Source organism: Brachyhypopomus gauderio, chromosome 14, assembly GCF_052324685.1.
Source record: "Brachyhypopomus gauderio isolate BG-103 chromosome 14, BGAUD_0.2, whole genome shotgun sequence".
NCBI classification, from domain to species: Eukaryota; Metazoa; Chordata; class Actinopteri; order Gymnotiformes; family Hypopomidae; genus Brachyhypopomus; species Brachyhypopomus gauderio.
In genome coordinates, this window is record NC_135224.1 from 10196015 (window position 1) to 10221248 (window position 25234).

A 25234-nucleotide genomic window follows, 5' to 3' on the forward strand; every position below is an offset into this window, starting at 1 on the left:
ACTTACATTTTCATTGTACATTACTTACATTTTTAAGGCAACCGGTTTACTCATATTTTTAAGTAAACTCAACTTATCCAGGCTTACAGTGCAGATGCTTGGTTTACTGATGGGGAAAGTCTTAAAATTGAACGATTTCTTTGTAATATAATTATGTTGCAAGTATGATGATGGTTTACTGATGGAGAAATTAAGCATGTTACTCACTTGTATGACTGTTCTATATACACAGAAATTTCCCAAGAGGAAGGCCTAAATGAAATACCCACAAAGTCACAGAATATGCTGAGCTGAAATGTTTAATACAGTTGTTTTTTTTGTTTGTTTGTTTTGTGAAAAATTTCCTTGTTTTTCAAGGCCCTGCAATCTGTTGTCTTTTGTGAGTTTTGATAACAAGTCTGTGTGCATGAGGTGTGGGAAATGTCAGATGTCTCATCACTGACCTTATTAATGCCCCAAGCTCCAGTACATTTAGTTAAAAAATTTGAAATAGAAACCATAGTGATTTCTGTAGTTATACAGCTGAAGTGGACACTTCCGCTGATCCGATCCCTCACTCTTACCAAGGGTTTCACATGCAGCACACAGACAGAATGGCACTTAAGATGGCTTCCGTTATTCCCAGAGGGAATATGGTGAATCCCAGTTGATGAGGAGCGGGTGCAGTAATGAACAGTAGTGAATAGTAGTGAGTCTCATATCAGATAACTCATGCTGCACATGGCTGGTAATTTTACTCCACAGATTCTAAATTTGGAATAAGGCCTACAAGTTGCCATGGTTTTGGACTGAACTTAGTTTTGTGCGCGAGTACAGGGATAACCTGTTTTTCAGTGGCTTTACACTGGATGTCTTATTTCATGGGTATTACATATGTAAATATTTCTTCTAATATTCCAGAATATCTAGGTAGTGAATGAACAAAGTATTCTTTGCAGTTTTAGATTTCTGCTAATTCTGTAGTATATCTTTCTACAGCTACTAATAGTAAAAAAAAGTAGATGTAAAGTCTAGAAAATAAATGCAAATATGTAAATTGTGTTTCTTAATTGTAAAGAGACCTTGGGTCTCTTGCAAGGCACTATAAATATAAAACTCAATTCATTCAACTTTAACGACCTGGAATTGATGACATCCTACAACTGGGTTTTGAACACAAATTCACTATTATCATTAACTGGTCAAATACAGAACATTATAATACAGAACATTAATTAAAGTATATTTATGTTAACCTATTAAATAGATTCTCAATAAAAGATACTTTAATAAAACATTTGCATATAAAACTGTAAACAGTGTAAGAAACTGCACTGTGGCGACAGTAATCTTCTTAACTACACCCTCCCGTTTGTCCTCCTTAAAAAACAAGAATCCTTCATTATAAGCATTAAACAGAATTGAAATTGTTCTTAGCACTGTACAGTAGATCTGAAACTCCTAGGTACCATACATGTTTCACTCATTCAGGTGGTATGGGACAATGTAGGTTTACAATATTTTCTTTAAAAATATAAAATATAAATATAAAAATATATTGTAAACCTACATTGGATGAGTCGGTTGGGTTTGTTATAATTTAAGAAGCATCTTTCACAAGGCATGTCCCTTGGTCAGCCGTTCCAGAGTAGGTAAATGGAGTGGAACCTGTCATTGGTTTCCACATACAGCAGAGATAAACGTTCCTAGATGTACAACACAGTTCATGGGCAACAGGAAATGGCAAAGTGTTTCCAGCCATTTGTCGCTCTTCTAAGCCACACTCCCAACTCCCATCTTGCATTTTTAAGGTAATATAAATAGGGATTACCAAAAGTGTGCTCTGCGTTGATTCAAGGCACTGTTGGATTACGCTACTCTAGTGCTGCAGGTGTTGGTGATCCTGTCGATAACCCTTAGGCGTCATCGAAGGTGGTGAGAGATGCTCCCTTTCAGCTCCAAGGCATCTTGAACTTTTAGCACCTGAATTGTTGTGAAGCTACACTGAAATCCACCACAGGATGGTCAATGTAGACAGAGCTCAGCAAAGTCTCTTTTCTACATCCTGTCCCCACGTCTCTCAGGCACAGAATCCCTCCACATGCGGATGAGAAAGCGACTCGCCGCCTGCAGGTCCCAGTTGTAGCGGGCCAAGATCTTCTGGCAGTCTTCTCGGGAACACTGGTTCATTTGGTAGAGCTGCTCCGTCTAACACAATGACAGGAGTGCGTGAGTGATAGTGAGGCGTACGTGAATGTGTAAGATGTGAAGGCCAGCATCATTATCACCTTCAGCTGCTGCTGTGCCAACACTGGATTCCAGTCATTACGCTGTAGAGCTTTCTGAACCTCCTCAATGGTCACTCCATGGACGGACTCCTGGACCTTTTCAATCACAGGGTTTTTTTTTTTTTTTTACCACCACAGAATTATTCAACATTAAAAAGTAGTAATGCAAACAAAGACAATTTCTCCAATACCCCAAATATAAACATATTCAAGATAATTTTACGATTTGCAGGAAATGTATGATGACTTAAGCATGCAGTCTGCTCAGCCAAGATACTAATGATTGAGTAGAAGCTTCCTTTACTTGTTAGCTACACAAGGGCTCTAAAGCTAACTAAAGAATCAAACTTTGCACGCCCAACATGTTTGGCTGAAAGACTACATTTAGCATTTCTGGAAAATAGAAAAAAAAAATGTTCCCAGAATTGTTCCGTTAGGGTTAAACGAGAATTATGAGCAACAAACCCCATTTATGACATGTGGTTCAGTTATTGTGATTGCCCAGCTGCTGGGTTAAACAGCTCAATAGTCGGTGGCATCAACAAGGCAAATACGTAGGCTGAATTCCAAAGACGGGTGATGGTACCTGTGATATGAGTGCCTCCTTATCCATGGCTACTTGTGGTGGATACCTTTCCTTCAGCCTCTCTCTTACTTTCTCTCGCTCTTTCTCCTTCTCCCTTTCCCTCTCAAAGCCACTGTCTAGATGGGAAGCCGACTTGGCCAACTGGGCCATCTTGGTGAGGTTGCCAACGCCCAAACCCTGTTGCTGTACTTGGAACTGTGGGGGTGGATGGGTAGGAAAAGGCCAGGGACCAGGTACAAGGTTTCCCCTCCAATCACGCATCATCTGGGGCTTGCGTTTGATGTTGGGGGGCGGGGGCCGTGGAGGGGCATTGGTGCCACTGGCGTCGCTAAACCTCCGTGGGTCCTGGTTTTGATGAGCTGGGATGACTTTGCGCATGTGGGTTCTCTGAGCCAGGCTTCCACCACCCTCATCCTTGATCTGAGAGATGCCCAAGACTGATTCAAGACTTTGAGACATGCCTAGAGAAAATGTACAGATTGGATCAGGCCTTTTGTTCTGGAAAAATTATGATTGAAAAATAGACACTTACGGAGTTTCCACAGGAATTTGGAAATCCTATGCTAACTGCCAAATAAACCACGATCACACTTAGAAACAAACATTACTGAGCATGGCATAAGGGAAGATTTAGCAGTGATGAGATGCATTTAGTAATGCTTCCTCTAACCTGCCATTTTCTTTAGATTGGATCCTTCCTTCTCTTTCGGCATAGGCAGCCTCGCGTTTCTAAATCTGAAAACATGATCGACAGTCCTAAGACATAAAATTCCATTAAAGTCTTTAAAAAATCTTTTTTATAAGTTTTCATAACTGCAAGTAAAAACAGTACATAATTTAAACACATTCACTAGGTCAAATTACCCAGTATTTGTTAAGAAACAACCAGCAGCACTCACTCATTGAGCCGTTCTGGGGTTCCCCAGGTCCACTCTGGTTTCAAATCTCCATGTCCTGTGTGCTGTAAGGTGCCTTTGACAGGAGAAGAGATAAGACCTGGAGCGGGACTGGGTCCGGCTCCACCTGCAGAAGACACGAGAGGGGCCGTCAGGGCTGGGGGGAACCAGCCCACATTCAGCGTCCTCTGGTTTTGACCCTTCCATTCACACAACTCCAATCTGGGCAGAACACACAGAACAGAGAAAAGCACAGCCAGTCAAAACACACGTTTGCTCTTCTGCATGTTCACTTCAGTGGCAAAAGGACATGGCTTAAAATTAATTTCTATAACCAGTAATATAATAATACATTTTTGATTGATTGATTGTTGGTTTTCGTATGGATTTTATTCTTAATATAAAACAAAAAAAAAAGAACAAACAAAAGAGACAAAAAAATCCTATAGCTGATGACAAAGAATGAATAATCTAATAATTGTAATAATCATAAATGTTCGCAGCATTAAAACATCTGTTGCAATTTAAGTTAGTTTGTCTTTTCACATATGCAGGTCATATTTCTTGCATTTTTTAATTGAAATTTTGGTGAAAGGTTAACATTATATTTTGGCATCATATAGACATTTTAATACTATACCGTTTTCACCGTGTTTTAAATAAACACAAAAGTCTGAATTTGAGGCATGGTTATATTATTATATATTTATATAGCGCTTCTTACAACAGTTGTCACAAAGCAGCTTTACAAGCATCCAAGTCCAAGCCCCCAGTGAGCAAGCCATGGGCGACAGTGGCAAGGAAAAACTCCAAGAGCATGAGGAAGAAACCTTGAGAGGAACCCAGACTCAGGGGGGGAACCCATCCTCCTTTGGCCGATGCCGGTCACCATAACAACAATTAGGATGGATAAATAAATCTCATTTGGATGCATTTCTATACACGGGTTCTCTATGTAATTCCTATTCAGTTCTAAAGTTCTTGATGGTTGGTAACAGTAGTCCAGGGCCATGGAGATACAGCCAAAGCAGGGCAGAATTTGGGGTGGTGAGAGGGATAGTGCATTGTTTATATTGGTGGCTTGGTGGTTAGTACATTTGCCTCTCAGCACTAGGGTCATAGGTTCAGGTCTTTATCAGGGTGATTCCATGTTCCCCCTGTGTCTCATCCCACAGTCCAAAAACATGGAGGTTAAGTTAATTGATGATCCTAATAAAATGTCCTGGTATGTGTGTGTAAAAGATTGTGTGTCTATGAATGTCTGGTTAAGTTCTCAGGGTGTGTGCATGTGAACGTGCATGCTCAGTCGTGGATGGTGCTCTGTGTTGGGTGTTGTCCTCTCTCTCCTCCCTGCACCTGATCCAGTCCCCTGGGTGGCTGAGGTTTCCATTTGAGATTACACCAAGTGCAACTAGTGGCTGCTTCTCACTGGGCGTGTGACTGGATGTAAAAAGGTGTATGCATTTAACTGTAAAGTGACCTTAAGTTCTTTGAAAGGGGCCGCATTACTTCATTCCTCCATACACTATAAACTTCAGTTCAGTTCAGTGAAGGAAACAAAACACTGGTAATACCGAACAAATGATCTCATCATGGACCAATATTCCCAATGAGCATGCTTGATTAACAACCAGCTGTGCTACTAAAGCGGAGCCATATATAATATAATGGCACAAGGAGGGAGAATTAGTAATGAACCTACTGATTTGATTTCATTACTAGAAATGAAAAGATTTATGCAAATAAGTCTTAATTTTAGACTTAATTATAGACTTCAATGCAAAATAAAAGCTTATAGCTAGCCAAGTACTGACGAGCATGTGTTAAGCTGTTTTGTGACACCATATTTTGTAAAAAGCACTATATAAATAAATCTGACTTTGAACAAAATCTGGTAAAAATAAACTATTAATTTACTAGACTTTGTGACGATATTCATACGACATACTTTGTAGATGTGCTTACAGAACGAGCAAGATTAATCTAAAAAGAAAAAAACCCACATATTTAGGTTCCCTGGATCTAAAACCTATGCTTTAGGAAACAAACAAAACCAACGCAGGGCAAACATTGGCATTCCCTGTGTTGCTCTTGAAAGGCCCACTTCACAGATCATTGCAGGAGGCCCAAAGGACTAGAGGCTAATTTGACCGCTGCCTAAGAGGGTGGAGCTAGTTAACATTCTCTCCACATTGTCCAGCACTGGTCCTCCCACTTCTATTAATGTGTCCCCCTACTTACCCATGATCTATGACGGTCACTAGGTCATCCGTCTGTAATGTGAGCTTTCTGGGAGCTATAAAATCCCGCACTGCACGGACCTCCTTAGGATGAGCCTATGCAAGAAAAATGGAAGACAACTGTACAGGCAACCAGCATGCAAACCTCAAGCTAATAAATTACAGCAGCCAAAGTGCTTATGTTAAGTCTTTCATTATGACGTTTGTGATATGTGTTCTGAAATTCTATTTTAAAAAGATTAATTTCCTCAATTTCTTAAAAAACAGACATTTTGCATAACATGCATAATGAGTGCTAGTGCTAAACCCCTCTCCTGAAATCCTGTGTGCATCAGGTGTGGAGCTAATTCAGACAACGCTTTGGTGTTCCTCAGGCACTGACCTCAGCAACCAGGGAGTTGAGCTGGCTGAAGGTGGGCCTATCGGACGGGCTGCAGGCCCAGCACTTCTGCATCACGCCGTAGATCTCCTGGGGACAGTCCGTCGGCCTCAGAAGTCGCTCGCCCTCGCGCTCCACACGATACAGGATCTGCACACAGCGCACACGAGTTCACATGTGCTGAAGGTGCACAAGCTCCGCTAGATGGGAGCACATCTAGTGACCACTTCGTCGTATTTTAAGTCACTTGAAGTTGTTTGGCTAATTCTCATTCCGCGATCTCGTTCTGGCGAGGAATGTCTGTAGGTACAGTACAGAGCCACACACAAACCTGTCTCCCAGACATCCCAAGCCAGGGCTCCTCACAGTAGGTGAACATTTCCCAAAGTGTGACCCCAAACATCCAGACATCTGAAGCATGTGAGAAAGACCCCACGCGCAAACTCTCAGGTGCACACCTGAAGAAGAGCATGGAAGAGATCAGGCTATGGAATCAACACGTCTTCGATAAGCATTTAGCAAATTGGCAATTTGTAACAATGTGAATACACATTTGAGGCTTGATGTAAAATAACTTTTTTTCAAATCAGAAAATATACATATATGTTTGCTACTGTTTGGAGTCTTTAATTTAAGGGCCTGGAGGGACAGAGGTTTACTCTTTTCTGACCTAGTCCTAGTTTTGCTGGTCTGGTGTACAATGTTGTACAAAAGGCTGACAAAAGGCTCCCCTTGATATTAACCAAGGCTAATTTCATGACTTTCTCCAGATCCTACAACATCTTCCAAGTCATCCAAATTAATAAACTGTTTAACAACAACAAAAAACACATTAGCCCCTCACCAGGCAAATGGGATGCGTCTGTGGGGTCCCATGACATAGTGGTCTCTGTCCTGGCCCAGATCCCTCATCAGGCCAAAGTCTCCAATCTTCACCAGCTCTCTGGAAGCCAAAAGAACATTCCGGGCTGCGAGGTCCCTATGAATGAAGCGCCGGGCCTCCAGATACTCCATCCCCGTAGCGATCTGGGTACTGAAGAGCCAGAGGCGGCCCAGCGGGTAGTTGCCCTGACGCAAACGCAGGGTGTCGTACAGAGAACCAAGCGGGGCCAGCTCCGTCACCTGAGGTGAACAGGACCGCATGGGTGAGAGAAGAAGGAACGAGCGTAATGTGATTTTAGAGCTGGTTTGTCAAGCTGGTTTGCTCTTCTTCAAGGAAAGACCTAGAGCAGGGATGTCAAAGTCAAATACACTGAGGGCCAAAAAACCAAATTTGCTACAAGCCGAGGGCCGGACTGGTTCAATGTTTATTAAAACATATTGAAATGATTGCACATAGCCTATTGAACCAAGACATAACACAGTGTATATCATTGAATGCTTAAATGAATAAAGCAATATTTTCTTATGGATCTGTCAGTAATTTCAAGTGAAAACATTTTTCAACAAGCAAACAGATACAAACAAACTTCCTTCAAAGAAAACATGTCCTGTACATTAAATGAATAAAGTAATAAAGGTTTGAAAAGTGCTGGAATTTAGGCTAATGTACTTGAAAATGCTTGAAATTGTAACTACTTCGTTTCACAACAAATATCTGTCTGACTGAACAGTTCTCTTGTATTACGTTAACAAATACGAGCCTCTTGAACGTGAAAACGTTAAGATTGGGAGTTTGGAAAATAAACAATTAAAAAAACAACCATTAAATAATGTGAATAAAAAGCAAATTATTTCGAATCATTTCGAATATATGTATAAATATTTAACTTAATTAAGTTTAACGTGCTGGTGCGCGCAAAGTTACAAAATTCGAGAGGTGCACGACCTCGCGAATCGACAGCGCGCGGGCTACCGTTGTATTGTGGGGAATGTAGTGTTTGTGCGTGCAAAACACCAGCGGGTGGCTGTGGCCTGCGGGCCGGTTCTAATAGTAATTAAATATCATCCAGGGGGCCATAGATAATCAATTGACTTTGACACATGTGACCTAGAGTATGGCATTTCCAAATGAAGGTTGGTTGGAAATGCACTCAGTTGGTGAAGATGTAAGGTTGTAGATTGGTTGCTGTTCAGAGGGTTGCTATTCCATCAAACACCTGGTTAGCAGTGATCATGATGTCAAACTGACTTTAAATCACCTCACCATTTTTAGAGGCTGGGTGAGGACCACACCGTAGAGGCGGATGATGTTTGGATGGTCCAGAGACTGCATAGTGTTGACCTCCTGCAGAAACTCTGTCACTGCCTCCACCCCCCTGGACATGCTGCTCCTGAGGGCTTTCACAGCTACAGGCAGCTAGTATGATGTATGATAAAGATGGTTAAGTGAGAAAAGAGAGAGAAAAAGCATAATATAGTATAAAGTATAAATATAGTATACTAATAGTATACTTATACTAATATAGTATAAAGTCTAGGACCCAGAGGTCATTAGTATGATTCCAATAATCCCTCTAATAATTAATACGTAATGACATCTCCATATTTATCAATGCTTTGAAAAGAATCGTATACATTCATTTTTTAGTTAAATCTACTTGATACAATGCTAGAAAGCAATGTGTTCCATTGAGACATGACATATATCAAACAAAGCAAAAGTTGTTATCATTGTAGTGTTAAAGAGAAGCATATATGAGAAGTATGATGTCATTAGGGAAGTCTATCACAGTACAGCATTGCAGCAAAAACATTTCATGTTATGTCTTAGATTGAGGCAGTGCTTACTGCTGTCAGGTAAAACAACTTCAAACAAGATTCTCACCACTCGTCCAGTGGGCGTGTGCCACTCCGCCCTCTTCACGACACCAAAGGAACCTGATCCCAGCCTCTCCGCAAAGACAAGCTCGCTGTCCTGGATAAGGCAGGTAAGCATTCGTCCCGCATCCGACCCCTGGCCAGACCCACCAACACTCCACTGGTCACCTCCTTCTGGGCCACGCCCCCCACTGAAGACCTGTTATGGTATTGGACAGAATGATTGACACATAGTGTGGCCAATGCCAAAGAGATAACTCATGAGAATGCAAGAGTGTACCTTGGACATCCACGACCGTGGTCGCATGTTGGTTTTGTAGCGCTTGACCGCATCCCATAATCGTCTTTGTCCTGTTAACACAAAAGCACAAGATAAACAACTGTATTAAGGAAGCTTTAAACAACTAGTATAGTCCTCACCTACATGAAATCATTTTATAAATAGTGTTCTGAAGAACATCTGGCTCACGTCTTCATCTTCAAGGTCATATGAAAACAATCAAAATCAGGGAGTAAATACCTGGTTTACTGATGCCGATCTGCTCCAAGTCAGACTCCTTGACGTAGTCCAGGTGCTCAATGCGGGTCACGTTGAGTCTGTCACGGATTCCCAGGAAGAACCGTTCCAGCTGCACCTCCGCCAAGAGCTTGTACAGCCACTGAGTGTCTTGATCCATCATAATTACATGGTCTTTAAGCACAGCTGTCAATCTGAAACAGAGACAGGTAGTGCTGGTAGAAGATCCACTGGTAGGATTTAGGACCTGGTGAATTCCCAGATTAAAAGAGAAATAATGACCAAGAAGATGTTCATGAGATTAAGTGAATATAAGTGTGTAATGATTAAAAATCACAAGTCTGCACTGCCAGTCAAAAGTTTGGACACACCTAGTTAATTTTTATTTCTACATTTTAGAAAAACAGTAAAGGGATCAAAAACATGAAATAACAGATAATGCTATGTTAAGCCAAAACAGATGGTTTAAGAGGTGGCTGTAGATTGTAAAGTTCTTCAGAGCCATCCAGACCTGGACAGTTTGGAATGGCTCGGGATGTTCTTGGTGTTCCCTGAACCAGCTTCATGAGGCTTGTGATGCCCTGAATATATTCTCATGTATGCTGAGCACTTGAAGGTTGAGGGGCAAAATATATGCATTTTTTGAGGAGGCAATTAAAATGCATTTTTAATGTATTAATTATTATTAGCTATTATATACTGTATATGCTGTTTTGGTGAAAAAAATTCATATATAGGCCATCGACATTATTTCTATTTGTCTTAGAAGCAAATTTAATCCGAAATATACATTCAGTTAACTTTGTTCTACACTACCAGTAAAAAGTTTGGACAAAGTTCCAAAGAGTATTATTCCTTTACCAATCACCTCTTGCCTGAAGAGACCAGACCACCCCAACAATGTAATGTGTGCTTGCTTGAAAAAACTTCTACTATCACTTCAACATTTAAACAGAATGTGAGGTTGCACTTAAAAAGTGTTACTCTGTATACAAAGGTTTTTTTGGTGAAGTCAGTTAATTCAGCTTCATTCTGTCTCAGAATGTAACGTTAGCAGCACAAGACTGAAACAAAACATGTATTTTACCTTAATAACAAATCTATGAGCTCCTAATTCTATTCACATATAATGCCCTTTGTGACACTTCATTTTGAGAGGCTAGAGAATACACCTATTCTAATTCACGGCTATGTCAAAACAATGTGATTGCTATGGATTGCTTTATGCCACCCAGTGTCTGTTGTGAGGGACCTCCCAAGGATGCAGGAACAACACACAAGCATCATCACCTTTAGGATCTTGGCAGGGGGAGCTAGTGTACAAGGAAAACACCTCTAACCAAACCAGCATTCATAAGAAGTACGTACTAAAACAGTAATAAAAATAGCCTATTCCTGATTCATTTCTCCTTATATGAACTTCAACATAGCATTTGAGCTATAGTTTTAAATAATAGGTTAAATAAATCTGAAAATAACTAATTGCTCTAAAAGGCTCATTCTTTGCTGCTCATTCTTTGCTTCAACCTTCATATACATCACTCCACTGTTGCATTCCTTTCACTGGCTTCCTGTAGTCACCCACATTAGATTTACAACCCGGACCCGAACTAACAATTTACCCGCTTCCTCTTACCTGAAAGCACTAGTTTCACAACACAACATATCAGACACCCTTTAACACACCCAAGTACAGCTCATCTTGAACACACCTCAAGACTCTTCGCTCCAATAGCACCTAACTTCTACTACCTGTCCATACAGTGGAGTCCTTTGCCCTCTTCAAATGTAGACTGAACACTCACCTCTTAAAGAGGCACATGAACTATCCCTTGGCACTTCATACACTCAATTACTAATCCTTCACTTACTTATTTACATGCTTTTTAAAGTATCTATGTTGTGTGCATTTTCTTTGCCCTGGTTGTGACTTAATGCTATCTTAATGTGCTAGCATATAGATCACTTCCATGGAGACCAGAAGGCACTTTTTGTAAGTTGCTCTGAACAAGACTGTGTGCTAAATGCTGTAAAAGTAATGCATAATGAACCTAGACTGCCAACTGAAATTCATTTCCAGTATTCAGTGAAGACAAAAACTCAATTTAGGAACAAAACAAACAGGAAGCAAAGAATGATATTAGGTATAGAATGCAAGACAAGGAAGAAGCTTTAGCTAAAGGTGGCAAAACAAACAACAGGCACATAAAAGGACTTCACCCACAGGTGAATGCTTACGGCTGAGACGCCCACGGCGCGCTTGCGGCCGACGAGACGCCCACGGCGCGCTTGCGGCCGACGAGACGCCCACGGCGCGCTTGCGGCCGTCGAGACGCCCACGGCGCGCTTGCGGCCGTCGAGACGCCCACGGCGCGCTTGTGGCCGTCGAGACGCCCACGGCGCGCTTGCGGCCGACGAGACGCCCACGGCGCGCTTGCGGCCGACGAGACGCCCACGGCGCGCTTGCGGCCGTCGAGACGCCCACGGCGCGCTTGCGGCCGTCGAGACGCCCACGGCGCGCTTGCGGCCGACGAGACGCCCACGGCGCGCTTGCGGCCGACGAGACGCCCACGGCGCGCTTGCGGCCGACGAGACGCCCACGGCGCGCTTGCGGCCGACGAGACGCCCACGGCGCGCTTGCGGCCGACGAGACGCCCACGGCGCGCTTGCGGCCGACGAGACGCCCACGGCACTCTTACGGCAGACACCCACGGCACGCTTGCACTCTGAAGGAAACAGTAATCTACTGGCATTTAAAGCCCACACTAATGCTTCACTGGATATGCAGTGGTCAAGACTTGTGCGTGTGCAAAAGCTTTTAAAATGAAAAAGGGGAACCACTTTAGTGCATTTCTGTAAAACGTTACTAGAACATGAGAACCATAGGACGTCACTAAAGAGACCAAATGCCAAGGTAGACATGGACAATAATAAAAACATCCTCTGCACAGTGGAGGATTTGTTATCTTATTACAACACAAGACGAAAGATGAAGCTATAATATATGGATATTCTATCCAACAATAATTTCCAGGATGGAAACGACAAGCCAGATTGCATATTGACTTTCACGCACTGAACATGCATTAAAAGCCGCTTGTGTTCTTGCTTATGAAGACAGGTCTTCGACATAAAAATGTGGCCCCTTCCATTAGATACATCAGGTCAGTGTGTTAGGGCTACCTCCACAAGCACCGAAATGTAGCGGTGCAGAGGTGTAGCATTCTTTTGTTCAAACTTCTGGTAAATTATTAAGTGAAGCCAACTGACAAATCAATTAGTGTATGCAGAGAATGAGTCAAAATAAAGGGGCTAGTTCAGGCAGGTATAGGATAACCAAGAGTCAAAATAAAATTCCCAAAGACTACACCCATATACCCACACCCATAACAAGAGAAGCAGCTTTGAGTTAGAAAACAGAGTTTCGGATATACTGTCAACATGATAGTTTGTCAGCTCAAGCTTCAACATAATCTATGGCCAAAACACATACAAACAGCCATACAAAAACTGCAGACACAGAAAAGAAACGTTCAGAAACATTTGATCACATAGATCACATACTTCCATTCTGAGTAGTGAATCTTCAACATTTGTTGAAGGATACAGCACGCACTGTTTATTAACCAACATGCCAAGGTTCTTTGTTCTGGAACAAAGTGAGTGTGATTGCAGGTGTGTCTTAAGACATCTACAAGTGCTTACAAGCCTGCAAAATGTGTGGTGTGTTAAGTCAAAATGGAACATTTAAGGAATATTAATAAGGGACATTAGGAACAGCTAGCTATGGGTGATTCAATATCAACATGTCTTAGGATTTCAACACTATGTCTAGTCAATTCATAATAAAATACAAGGAGTATAGGATGTATATTATACATTATACAGAAATCAATTATCTCTCCAACATTAAATTTTCATAAAATAAATATAATTTTAGTTTATTTGATTAAGTAAATTATTAATTTTCTTATTTCTCACAAATGTGGACTGTGGTATTATGTTTATCTAGAGACTCAACTTAAAATATCCCATATGGTTGTGATATCCATCTTAGATTTTACCAAAAATGATTATTGGTTACTATAATATTGGTAACAAGTAACATTTTAAATGTGAGCACTGCTGGGATTGTAGTGAGGGGTCAACTGCTGTTTTTGATACCTCTCACTGTTTAATAAAATTAGGGATCAGGTGTTCTTTCTTACCTATGAAAGGTTTGACACATTTTGAGCTACTGATGTCTTATCTTTTCATGTGGCCACTCCGAAAGTTCTTATGTATCCATGTGATAATATTCTCATGTAATGATACTCATGTGGTAATAATCTCTGCTCGTGGAAATTAAATCTAAAAGCATTATAACCCAACAGGAAAACTAATTGTTTCTAATGATGAATTTAGTCAGTTAAATGCAAATATTTGTTTTGATAAATGTACTGTGAAAGTGTAACTACTGTCAAAAAAGCCATTGACATTAATTAAACAGATATTAATTAGATTTAGCATGTTTTATACATTAAATGTTCTTGCTAGCAACTAATGATAAAATATTACTATTTACAGCCCATTACATAACATAGGCAACACTTTCATTTTGTTGGTGAAACACATAGGTAACACTTTCATTTTTGTTGGTGCTTTAAAGAAAACAATTATTTTAAAATGCACATAGCATAAAATAAAAGGGAACGGCATCAAGTATTAGTAAATATAAAATTAAACACTATTTTCTAAATTGATCTGCTAAACCATGAAACAAGGCCCACAGGCACCTTTGTCATACCGTGACGTCAACAAACGCGCAACACGTCGGACAAGGTGGGCTGTTCAAAACGACAGGTACTTACAGTTTATGTCCAGCGAACTTTCTTAGTAAGTCGAATGTGGAGTTGATCCTTGAAATACATCCCCTCCCTCACCAAAAAATATACATATCAGGCGTACTAGGCTCTGTCCTTAAAACCTGCCACACGGTTTTATTTAGGCCTACGCAACGCTTCGAATCCGCCGCTCCCAGATATTATTTAGATACCTAGTAGTTCGTTTTAGACGTTAACACGTTCCGTTACGAGTGGGTTGTCCGTAAGGAATTTGTATTTCTTGTCAAGTGTTTACCTTACTAAATGTCTTCAGCTCTTGGAAGCCCTCCACGAATTCTCCAAAACCAGCCTGCCGACCGCTCGCCAGAATATCCTAAACTTCCTCAAGTCCACTCCGCCTCCTCCTCTCTCCGCCCATATCCACCTGTAACCTACAGCCTTATAGCAAGCTAAACATAGATTAACCTACTCGAATTTACAAAGCAGTGTGTTTTCTGTAGATTGTGAAGGTGCACTGCATCAACAGTTTTTATTGGCTTTTTGGCTGAATGCACACCTGGGCTTTTTATTGTTTGTTAAAACTTCGAACTAATTTATGGATTAAATTTGCGCTTGGTAGTAAGCGCAAAAAGTCTGGAAATCTAGTAAAAAGTCTTTAAAATGTTGTAGTTCTTCGCAATTAGCTTGAATGTTTGAATTCACATTTGTTTCATAACTACCTGACCTGGTTCTGCCAGTCTTACCGGAATTTTATAGTTTCTCACAGACACCACCCCCCACTCAAACAAACGCGCGCGCGCGCTCACACACACACACACACACACACACACACACACACACACACACACATTTTTGTCCTCTAGCTCTTAGTTCTACACAGAATGGCTGGTTTTGTTTTACAACTTTGTAAACACATGGCCCCTGCCATTTCGACTCCATGATGATATGCAGGAGCTTAAAATACTCTTAAGTCAAGCAGTGCTAAAGTATTTCACTACTATGTTGTAATCGTTACAGGTTAAGCAACAATAAATATTAGTTATTACATTAAGCAAATACAAGCCTACTATCCTACTGTTACCATGGACTTAATAATTACTAATTAGATCATGTACTAATAATTACATGATCTTGATAACATGAACATACATTGACAACACATACATTTTAATGGTTCATTATTTTTTTCAGTTTCACATTTTCACTCTGCTTTCATTAATTGTCTTCTACTGTAGTGTTTTCCCAGATAAAATCCTGCTATAATAAAAAAAAAATTAGCTACTATTACTACTACTATTGCCATCACTTAGCATTCTGCTAAAATTAGAACGTCCACCGGCTAAAGTTATGTAGGCTACTATCTATTTCCACAAATGCTTCAAGTCACACTTCCTGTCACTTTTCATAGATCTTGTTTGCCAGTGGTTATCACAAGCATAACCGAGTGACCAGTGCACACGTTGAGAAAAAAACACGGCAAACATTTCAATCACCAAACTTTTATCAGTGCAAAGGGAGATCTGGCAGAAAGAAACCTTATCCAGTATATTATCTACACCCTGTGGTGTAATTAATCAGAGACATCAAATCCATAAATAAGGACCTATGGCAGTGAATAGAACTATTTAGTAATCCAATTAACCACTACAAGGCCTAAAACTCTGTCAATGGTTCAATTAAATATAGGAACCATTAATCCACTACATTAACAAGTAAATGAATCCAATAACAGTAGCATGTATAAACAGCTAAATGAAGTATGACTAATTCAAGGTTTCATTGGGCCTCAACAGATATTTAGTTTTGAAATAAAATAGATCAATTTGTTTTTACAAGTAACAAGCACATCTACAGTGGGGAAAATAAGTATTTAGTCAGTCACCAATTGTGCAAGTTCTCCCACTTAAAAAGATGAGAGAGGCCTGTAATTGACATCATAGGTAGACCTCAACTATGAGAGACAAAATGTGAAAAAAAATTGAGAAAATCATTTTGTCTGACTTTTAAAGAATTTATTTGCAAATAATGGTGGAAAATAAGTATTTGGTCACCTACAAACAAGCAAGATTTCTGGCTGTCACAGACCTGTAACTTCTTTTTTAAGAGGCTCCTCTTTCCCCCACTCATTACCTGTATTAATGGCACCTGTTTGAAGTCTTTAACAGTAGAAAAGACACCTGCTCACAACCTCAAACAGTCACACTCCAAACTCCACTATGGTGAAGACGAAAGAGCTGTCGGAGGACACCAGAAACCGAATTGTAGACCTGCACCAGGCTGGGAAGACTGAATCTGCAATAGGCAAGCAGCTTGGTGTGAAGAAATCTACTGTGGGCACAATAATCAGAAAATGGAAGACCTACAAGACCACTACTAATCTCCCTCGATCTGGGGCTCCACGCAAGATCTCAGCCCGTGGGGTAAAAATTATCACAAGAACGGTGAGGAAAAATCCCAGAACCACAAGGGGGGATCTAGTGAATGACCTGCAGAAAGCTGGGACCAACGTTACAAAGGCTACCATCAGCAACACACTACGATGCCAGGGACTCAGATCTTGCAGTGCCAGACGTGTCCCCCTGCTTAAGCCAGTCCATATCCAGGCACGTCTGAAGTTTGCTAGAGAACATTTGGATGTTCCAGAAGAGTATTGGGAGAATGTCATATGGTCAGATGAAACCAAAGTAGAACTATTTGGTAAAAACACAACTCGTCATGTTTGGAGGACAGTGAATGCTGAGTGGCATCCAAAGAACACCATACCAACTGTCAAGCATGGGGGTGGCAACATTATGCTTTGGGGCTGTTTCTCTGCAAAGGGACCAGGACGACTGGTCCGTGTACATGAAAGAATGAATGGGGCCATGTATTGTGAGATTTTGGGTGCAAACCTCCTTCCATCAGCAAGGGCAATGAAGATGAAACGTGGCTGGGTCTTTCAGCATGACAATGATCCCAAGCACACTGCCAGGGCAACAAAGGAGTGGCTTCGTAAGAAACATTTCAAAGTCCTGGAGTGGCCTAGCCAGTCTCCCGATCTCAACCCCATCGAAAACCTTTGGAGGGAGTTAAAAGTCTGTGTTGCCCGCCGACAGCCCCAAAACATCACTGCTCTAGAGATCTGCATGGAGGAATGGGCCAACATACCAGCAACAGTGTGTGCCAACCTTGTGAAAACTTACAGAAAACGTTTGACCTCTGTCATTGCCAACAGAGGATATACAACAAAGTATTGAGATGAACTTTTGTTATTGACCAAATACTTATTTTCCACCATTATTTGCAAATAAATTCTTTAAAAGTCAGACAAAATGATTTTCTCAAATTTTTTCACATTTTGTCTCTCATAGTTGAGGTCTACCTATGATGTCAATTACCGGCCTCTCTCATCTTTTAAGTGGGAGAACTTGCACAATTGGTGACTGACCAATTACTTATTGTACAAATACTTATTTTCCCCACTGTACAACTACTGACAAAGGCATAGTCAGAGACCCTTTGTCTGCACAATAGGTGTACCTGATATTTGTATAAGTGACTTAGTAAATTACACTTAACAGAAAATAAAAAGCCAGATATTAAATATTATTAAAAGAATATTAAATGCCAGATATTCATTTTCAGAAGCAGAAAGAAATATGTGTATAGACCTTGTCAAGAAAGGTGTCAATTTCTCCTTTGAAATGTCTGGTGGAGTCAAAAGTTAATTTGTTGCAAAAGGTCTCATCTGACAATTACTGGATTCCTGTAGTGTAATCAGTTTTATTCGTGAGTACCACACCCACACCTTTATCAGCAGGTTTGACTAGTTTTTCTTTGTTCTAATCTAAGCAAATGTAAAAGGCTTCTCATTCATTCTTGGAGATGTTAGATCTCTATTTATTTTCAGGCGACAAAAAAGACATTTTCCACATCTCCTTCACAAGCTTAGATAATGTATTAATAGGTGCACTATTGATTACCGGACAAAAAAAACTTCTGCATTTGAAATATACTCTATGATTGTCAGTAACATTTGAAAGGATCATTGTGAAACAGATATTTAAGTTTAATGTTACACAAACTTTAAAAGCTGTATCTTTGTTTGAAAAGGATCTGGAATGGTTGAGGAGGCAAATGAAAAGATGATGGGCCTCTTTGCTACTGTCTCCCATGATAGCTGTGACACTTAAAATTTCTCTCATGGAATCAAGCATAATTTAGTATTGAGAGTTTTGGTATTGCTGTTAAAAAACTGCCCCACATCTGAATGGAATATGATGGAATGAATATGTTTAATGATGAACAGTACTACAGTTGAGATTTATGGTGCTGTGGTCACAATACTAGACTTAAAATAGTTATATGGTTGGGAAATTCACACCTAAACAATTAAATCTGGCTACAATCATTGGGATTACATTGTTGTTACAGGGATCTAATTCAATAAACATGGATGATGTCAGAGACAACAGACCTGCTCTTCCAGCACATCTGGCATTTTGAACTGTTAAGGAACATCAGAGAACTACTAAGGAGAACACTGTTCATCGTATGGGAGTTTATGTCAGTTGAGTGCCGCCTGGAGCTTCATTTATGCTTGTATCTAAGGAATCTCACATCCTATGATCAAATGGCAGTCCAGGTCTTGTTCAGTCTGAGAGGACCTGGAGGGGACACTTGAGAAACTCCAAATGGCCAATTCTGTATTCAAAATAAAGGAGCTCCAAAGGCAAGGCAAAACGTCTACCTACCAACCAGGACACTGGGTGTGGATGGCGACCAAAGATGGCAGGATGACACCTGTCAGTAAACGGGAGCTTAAGTACATAGGTCTTTAGACAATCCAACACTGCATCACTTTATCAGAGTCCACTCGATGCTGCAGATGACTCTTCCACTCCTCCACCTCCTTTCAACATGGACGGAGGATCTGTCTACAAAATAAGCACCTTGCTGGACTCTCTGAGACATTAGGAACGACTCCAGTACCTGGTGGACTTGGAGTGGCATGGTGAAGAGCTGGGTGCCAGTGAGTCAAATCCTGGACCCAGAACTGATAGCCTCCTTCCACCATGCTTGTCCATCCAGGCCTGATTCTTGGCATCTGAATCATCCTCACACTACATCCTTCTCTGGAGTGTATGTCATGACCTAGTTGGTACCTATCCAGTGGGACATGCCCACATCTTCAAACAAACCAGGGACATTCATTCATGCTTAAATTTGGGTGGGATTATTGGGGATCTCCTGTTATTTGGTAATGAGCTTTAAGTGGTTTCATGACAATATGCCTGACTTCCCATGTAGTAGGCTATACCATAAGGACATTCACTACAAGAACAAGTGTCTGATACTTATATAATACTTATATACCAGATGGTAAAAGTCGAAGTTAAACTTCGTGAATTCGTCACAATTCACGAACGCGCTAAAAGAGTTCCTGACGTCATCAATAGACGCTCAGGAACCGCGTCATACGTTCGTTGAAAGAAAGCGACGGTGTTCATTGATTGAAGATGAAAACCTCGCAATGCCAAATTTGCTAAAAAATCTTTAACACGTAGTAAACCACTCGGCAAAACTGCTCCTGTTGATACTTCTACGAATCTGTACGCAGACGGTGAGTATTAAGTCGATAGAGATAAAAACTACGCTGTGATATCAGTTTTATTTGGTTAGCTGTCGAGCTAAGGTAGCTGGCTAGCTGGTTAATTTGCACGTTTATTAACACCCCGTAGCAACGATCAAATACCTTAGTGGGTCATGCGTTTACTGCCAGCTATCACTGTGTGGATATAACATGCACAACAAAAAATATTTATCCATTTATCCAAGCTGGCGTTGTACGTAGTAAATATTTATAAACATGCTGTTCGGTTGCTGGCTAAATGCTAGCTAACTTGTTAAGAGAATAATCTGAATTTGGGTGGATAGCTCGCTTGTTAGCCAGTTTTTAGATTTCTTTGTTGTTTTTTTTGCGTCAGTCGACTCAAAAAATGTTTTTCTACACCTTTAAAAACGCAAAATCACTGAACTTTTTTTCAGTTGTAGTATTGATAGCTTTTTATTGTTTGCCTACGAGCATGTGGAAGACCACGACAAATATTTATGTAGCGTTACCTCTCGTAATACCTGTTATGATGTTTAATAAATATTTAAACATTTTCTTCAGCACAATACTTATTCGAAAATCGAAAGCCTTTGTTTAAAATCGAAATACATAATAACAGGGTATTTGTGCTAACAAATAATCGTCTGTAAACATCCTGCTTTAGTTTGCTCAAACTATGTAAATCTACAACTTGCTTATTCGTCTCCAGAGCAACGACATCTCAGCTTGTCACTTGGAACCGTTGATGTTGTCTGGGTTGTATAAATACCACTTGATGCTCTTAATTCAATATACATGTATTTTATGGCTATTTGTGATGCCCTGTCTTGCAGACGGCGAGCTGGCGCAAGTAGCAGGGTGCCCGTGGACCATGAGAGACGGTGGGGCAAGCTTGGCTCATAACCGCTGGCAGGGAGAGCTCTCCTTGAATGTGAGCCACGAGGGAAATCATGGAGGTATGGCAGGCGGACATCTCTTGGGCTCCGAGTCCCCTCACAGTGCTCAGAGCAGCATGCACATAAAATTGAGCCAAAAGGAGGATTGGACTGGAGAATCCATGGACCCGGATGAAATGGGTGAAGAGGATGGTTTCGATGAAGATGAGGTGGATGAGGAGGAGGACTTTGAAGATGAACACCTGGAGGATGCAGAAGAGATGAATTTTGAATGTGCTCCACTGGAAGATGAGGATGAAGAAGTGGACTGGCTTGTCCCACATGACTCGTTGTCACACATGCAGCAATACCAGATGCTGTCACCTTCAGAGAAAGAGCAAATCGAACTCGACGCCATGGACTTTCCAGAGAGCCCTCTCCGGGCTCGGCTTCACGGGCTCAGGCAACAGAGGCTAAAGCGATGGAGGAGGCTCCGTGCCTGTACAGGCCTGCGTTTCCGACTTGCTCAGAACTGGAAGACATGGCGGCAACGAGCATTGTGGGTAGGCACGCTTGGGCACAGGCGGGCAAGACGGTGGCGCCAGTATAGTCTTTATTCAAGCAGACAAAGGCGGGATCCAGTGCGTAGATTAGCCCTGCAGACTGCAAATGGAAGCCAAACCGGTAAGAGATGTTGTTGTAAGCTGAACTAGTTCTTAATATTTTATAGAAGCTCATTAGTATTTAAGCCAATGACTTTTAACAAAAAGTATAAACGGAAGACACTGGTCAGTATTCGACTTGCTGATTTAAGCAATATCTCATGGTAAACATGTCCTTTTCTCCTCAGAACCTTCATTTAGTGATTTGAATGGTCTTCATGGCCTTTCACAGTCCAGCTTAACAGTCAGTGTTGGAAAACCTGACGTCAGGGATTTCTCCTCAGTGCTTAGTATGAAGCCCACCACTCAAAAGGTGGAAATGGCCCTCACAGAAGAACATGTGTCCTATGTCCAAGGTAAGCAGTGATGGAGGTCTACCATCTCCTTATTGGGAAACTGACCCTGGAGAGAGAAAAACAGCTTTTGACCATTGCCTGTTTATTTTATTTTAAAATACCAGAGCAAAAATAAGGTGCATATTCATATTTTGGATTAAGATAACTGTATTTGCCAATTAGTTACCTAAAAGGCAATTTTGTACAAGTTAATTTGGATCCAAACAACTTTACAGATCACTTAATGTAGTTTTAAAAATTCAGCTTGATTTTAGTCTGCCCCCAAAGTATTTCAGACTTCAGAGGCAACAATCAGACACAAGTTATTTATATTCAAGTCCCATACAAATATATTCATATTTATTTCTTTGCCAGGAATTTTGGATGAGTCGCTCCACAAATATGGCAGTCTGATACCTATACATGCTGATGACATTGTACAACAACTGGAAGAGGTTTTCAGTGAGATCTTCTCACAGCCTCACAGGTATGTCAAACCAAATATATATTCATATGATATAGATAAGAACACATGGACATATTGACAAACCAATGAACGCACAAATCACTGCTGTGAAGATTTGCATTTAACAAAAATGGATTGTGATTGATTCTCAGACGGGCAGAGGTGCTGCGGCTTATCCAGTCTTATCAAAGGTCACCGGGTACGAGCATGGTACGAGGGTTCAGTGTAAACTACAAGCGTCACGTTCTTACCATGGATGACCTTAGCACCCTGTATGGACAGAACTGGCTTAATGACCAGGTGCAGTATGGACCCCCTGCAAACATGATCGTCCTTCTACACCACATCTCCATCCCAGCACTGCCTTATATCTGTTGTGTTTCCTCCCAGGTCATGAACATGTATGGAGATCTTGTAATGGATTCGGTCCCTGACAAGGTGATGAGTAATAAAATGTCTTTTCATGCCTTTTAGAGTATGTCCACGGTAGCCCTTTGTGACATTATCAAAATGTGCTTGTATCCATGTTCCCTCAGGTTCATTTCTTCAACAGCTTCTTTTATGACAAGCTGAGAACTAAAGGTTATGATGGTGTTAAACGGTGGACAAAAAATGTAAGACTTTTTCTCCTGTTCTTGTTTTCCCTTCAAATATTTAGAATGTTGTTATAAAGGAATTTTACAACATCATTTAGATTACTTTTTTTTTTACCGATAATACAGGTTGTACTTTATGGGCCAATATTTGAAACTCTGTTGGATCATCATATAACCCCTTTTAATCTAGATGCCTTCTGTTTGGTTTCCATGTACAATTATGTGCAAAGTGTATGTTGTTACTGAATGTTTTGATCCAGGTTGACATCTTCAGCAAGGACCTACTGTTGATTCCCATTCATCTGGAAGTGCACTGGTCACTAGTATCCGTGGATATCAAACGGCGTTTCATCACCTACTTTGACTCCCAACGAACCCTTAATCGTCGCTGTCCCAAGGTCAGGACATCTTGTGGTTTCATTTGTCTGAAATTGGCATTAATGTGCTCCACGGAATTTACCAAACAATGACATTTAACCTAACTGCATGTTTGGTCTGTGGAAATTTTTTAACTAAATTTCTTTCTTCTCTTTGCTGTGTAGCATATTTTTAAGTACCTCCAGGCAGAAGCTATGCTAAAACAACAGAGAGATTTTCTCACAGGGTGGAGAGGCTTTTTTAAAATGGTAAGTCATATGAAAAATGACCACTGCCTACTACTTGGGGGACTCTGATGTCTGCAAACTGCGTAGTATGCTTTTTATGTCCTGAATGTCATGTTATCTAACAGGCAACGTGGATTATGCTGAAGACCATGTAGAAATTAATTAAGACTGAAGTCATGTATGAAATGTGTTGTTTGGAAAGTCTATTTTGTATTAACAGCTCTGTTGTTTTTGCATGCTGTCTTTTACATATTAAAGTTTTTCTGATATCATTTCTATTTATTTTTAATGATTGCTATCCTGAAATTACTCCAAATACTAAGTTAGCATTACATCAAACAGCGTGAATGCTTAATTTGAAGGCTTGACATGAATCATGGGTGCTTTATGGTTGTAGAGACAATATTTGTAAGTTAACAGAGGTTGTATTTGTCTTCAGAATGTAGGGAGACAAAATAATGACAGTGATTGCGGGGCATTCGTCCTTCAGGTGAGTTCATCTATAATTATTGACACTTCACCATCTTCAATAGGAATATTTTCGATTCGTTGTGAGGTGGTTCAGCACTTATTAAAAGTAAAGAAAAATAATGCTAGGAGAAGCAATACAGATGCATTTTGAGCGTGGTTGTTCTTTTTCTTGAGGGAGGTGTTCAACTGGTTCACTTTTACTCTCGTCATACTTCTTTATTGATTTCAGTACTGCAAGTGTCTGGCACTGGAGCAGCCCTTCAGTTTCAGTCAGCAGGACATGCCTAAGCTGAGGAGACTCATGTACAAAGAGCTTTGTCACCGCAAACTCTCACTGTGATGGCTGTGGACGGTTACAAGAAAGAAACTTACTTCTGGAAACGGACTGTCCAAAGTACAGAGACACTTTAAACTGGACATCGCATATTCAAACCCACCTTTTCATTTTTCTTATGTATCAATGTTTTCTTTTTTGTTTGTTTGTTTTTTGTTTTTGTGGTTGTCGGAGGCCAATCTCTTTTCTAAAGTCTACCTTGTTGATATGTGGAAATCTTGACTAGGAAATGTTTTGGCTTCATCAATGAGGTAGATTGTTTTTGGTAACAATCCCACCCACCCACACACCCGCACCCCCATCTCCATTTGTAACGGTGTTGCTATGCTTTTTATTACGTGTTGGGAAGAGTGATGTGCTACTCAACGTGCAAATCTAAAAATGTCCCCCATCCTCTCTTTTTTTTTTTCTTTCTTTCAATAAATGTCATATGAACACTGGTGTGATCCTTGTCAGATTGCTGTTCACTGTGTGATTGCCTTGGTACACTTTGTATATTTTTGTTGTAGGGCAAAGTGTGAAAACTAGAATTTGTTTATTGATTACTAAGTCATTTGTGTGCTCATTCCTGATACATTTTCTGAGTTGCTCGTCAAGGCCCTCCAACTGCCATCTTTAGTTTCCATCAAATATAAAAATTCACAAAACGGCCAAACAATCCAAATAGAGTGATGTTTTTATTTAACCTATTTTGTTTGTTTTGCACACATCAATCAGCGTGCCTCTAACGGAACGTAACGGCTCCGTATATACTATAGTGGCTTATATCTATATATTATAGTGGCATGTGTCTCTCTTATCAAAGTGTACACTACAGTTTGCAGTGTAC

General features: G+C 40.6%; 2 protein-coding genes across 2 annotated transcripts; one reads left to right on the forward strand and one right to left on the reverse strand.

Annotated features, from left to right (window-relative positions):
- Nucleotides 1-281: 281 nt before the first annotated feature.
- Nucleotides 282-14912, reverse strand: tnk1 (tyrosine kinase, non-receptor, 1). The gene is made up of 14 exons (XM_076972205.1): nt 14764-14912; nt 9649-9839; nt 9409-9479; nt 9136-9327; nt 8515-8667; nt 7213-7490; nt 6700-6826; nt 6372-6518; nt 5991-6085; nt 3753-3971; nt 3524-3588; nt 2854-3314; nt 2268-2363; nt 282-2187 (listed from the first exon to the last, which is right to left on the reverse strand). Exons 2-14 carry the CDS (start codon nt 9806-9808, stop codon nt 2038-2040), a joined length of 2214 nt encoding a protein of 737 aa, XP_076828320.1. The 5' UTR covers nt 9809-9839; nt 14764-14912; the 3' UTR covers nt 282-2037.
- A 5001-nt stretch (nt 14913-19913) lies between these two features.
- Nucleotides 19914-24845, forward strand: senp3b (SUMO specific peptidase 3b). The gene is made up of 11 exons (XM_076973275.1): nt 19914-20070; nt 20895-21620; nt 21787-21954; nt 22309-22420; nt 22552-22699; nt 22790-22837; nt 22936-23013; nt 23256-23393; nt 23538-23621; nt 24040-24090; nt 24301-24845. The coding sequence occupies exons 2-11, from the start codon at nt 20933-20935 to the stop codon at nt 24409-24411; spliced, it is 1626 nt and encodes a 541-aa protein (XP_076829390.1). The 5' UTR covers nt 19914-20070; nt 20895-20932; the 3' UTR covers nt 24412-24845.
- The last annotated feature ends 389 nt before the right edge of the window (nt 24846-25234 follow it).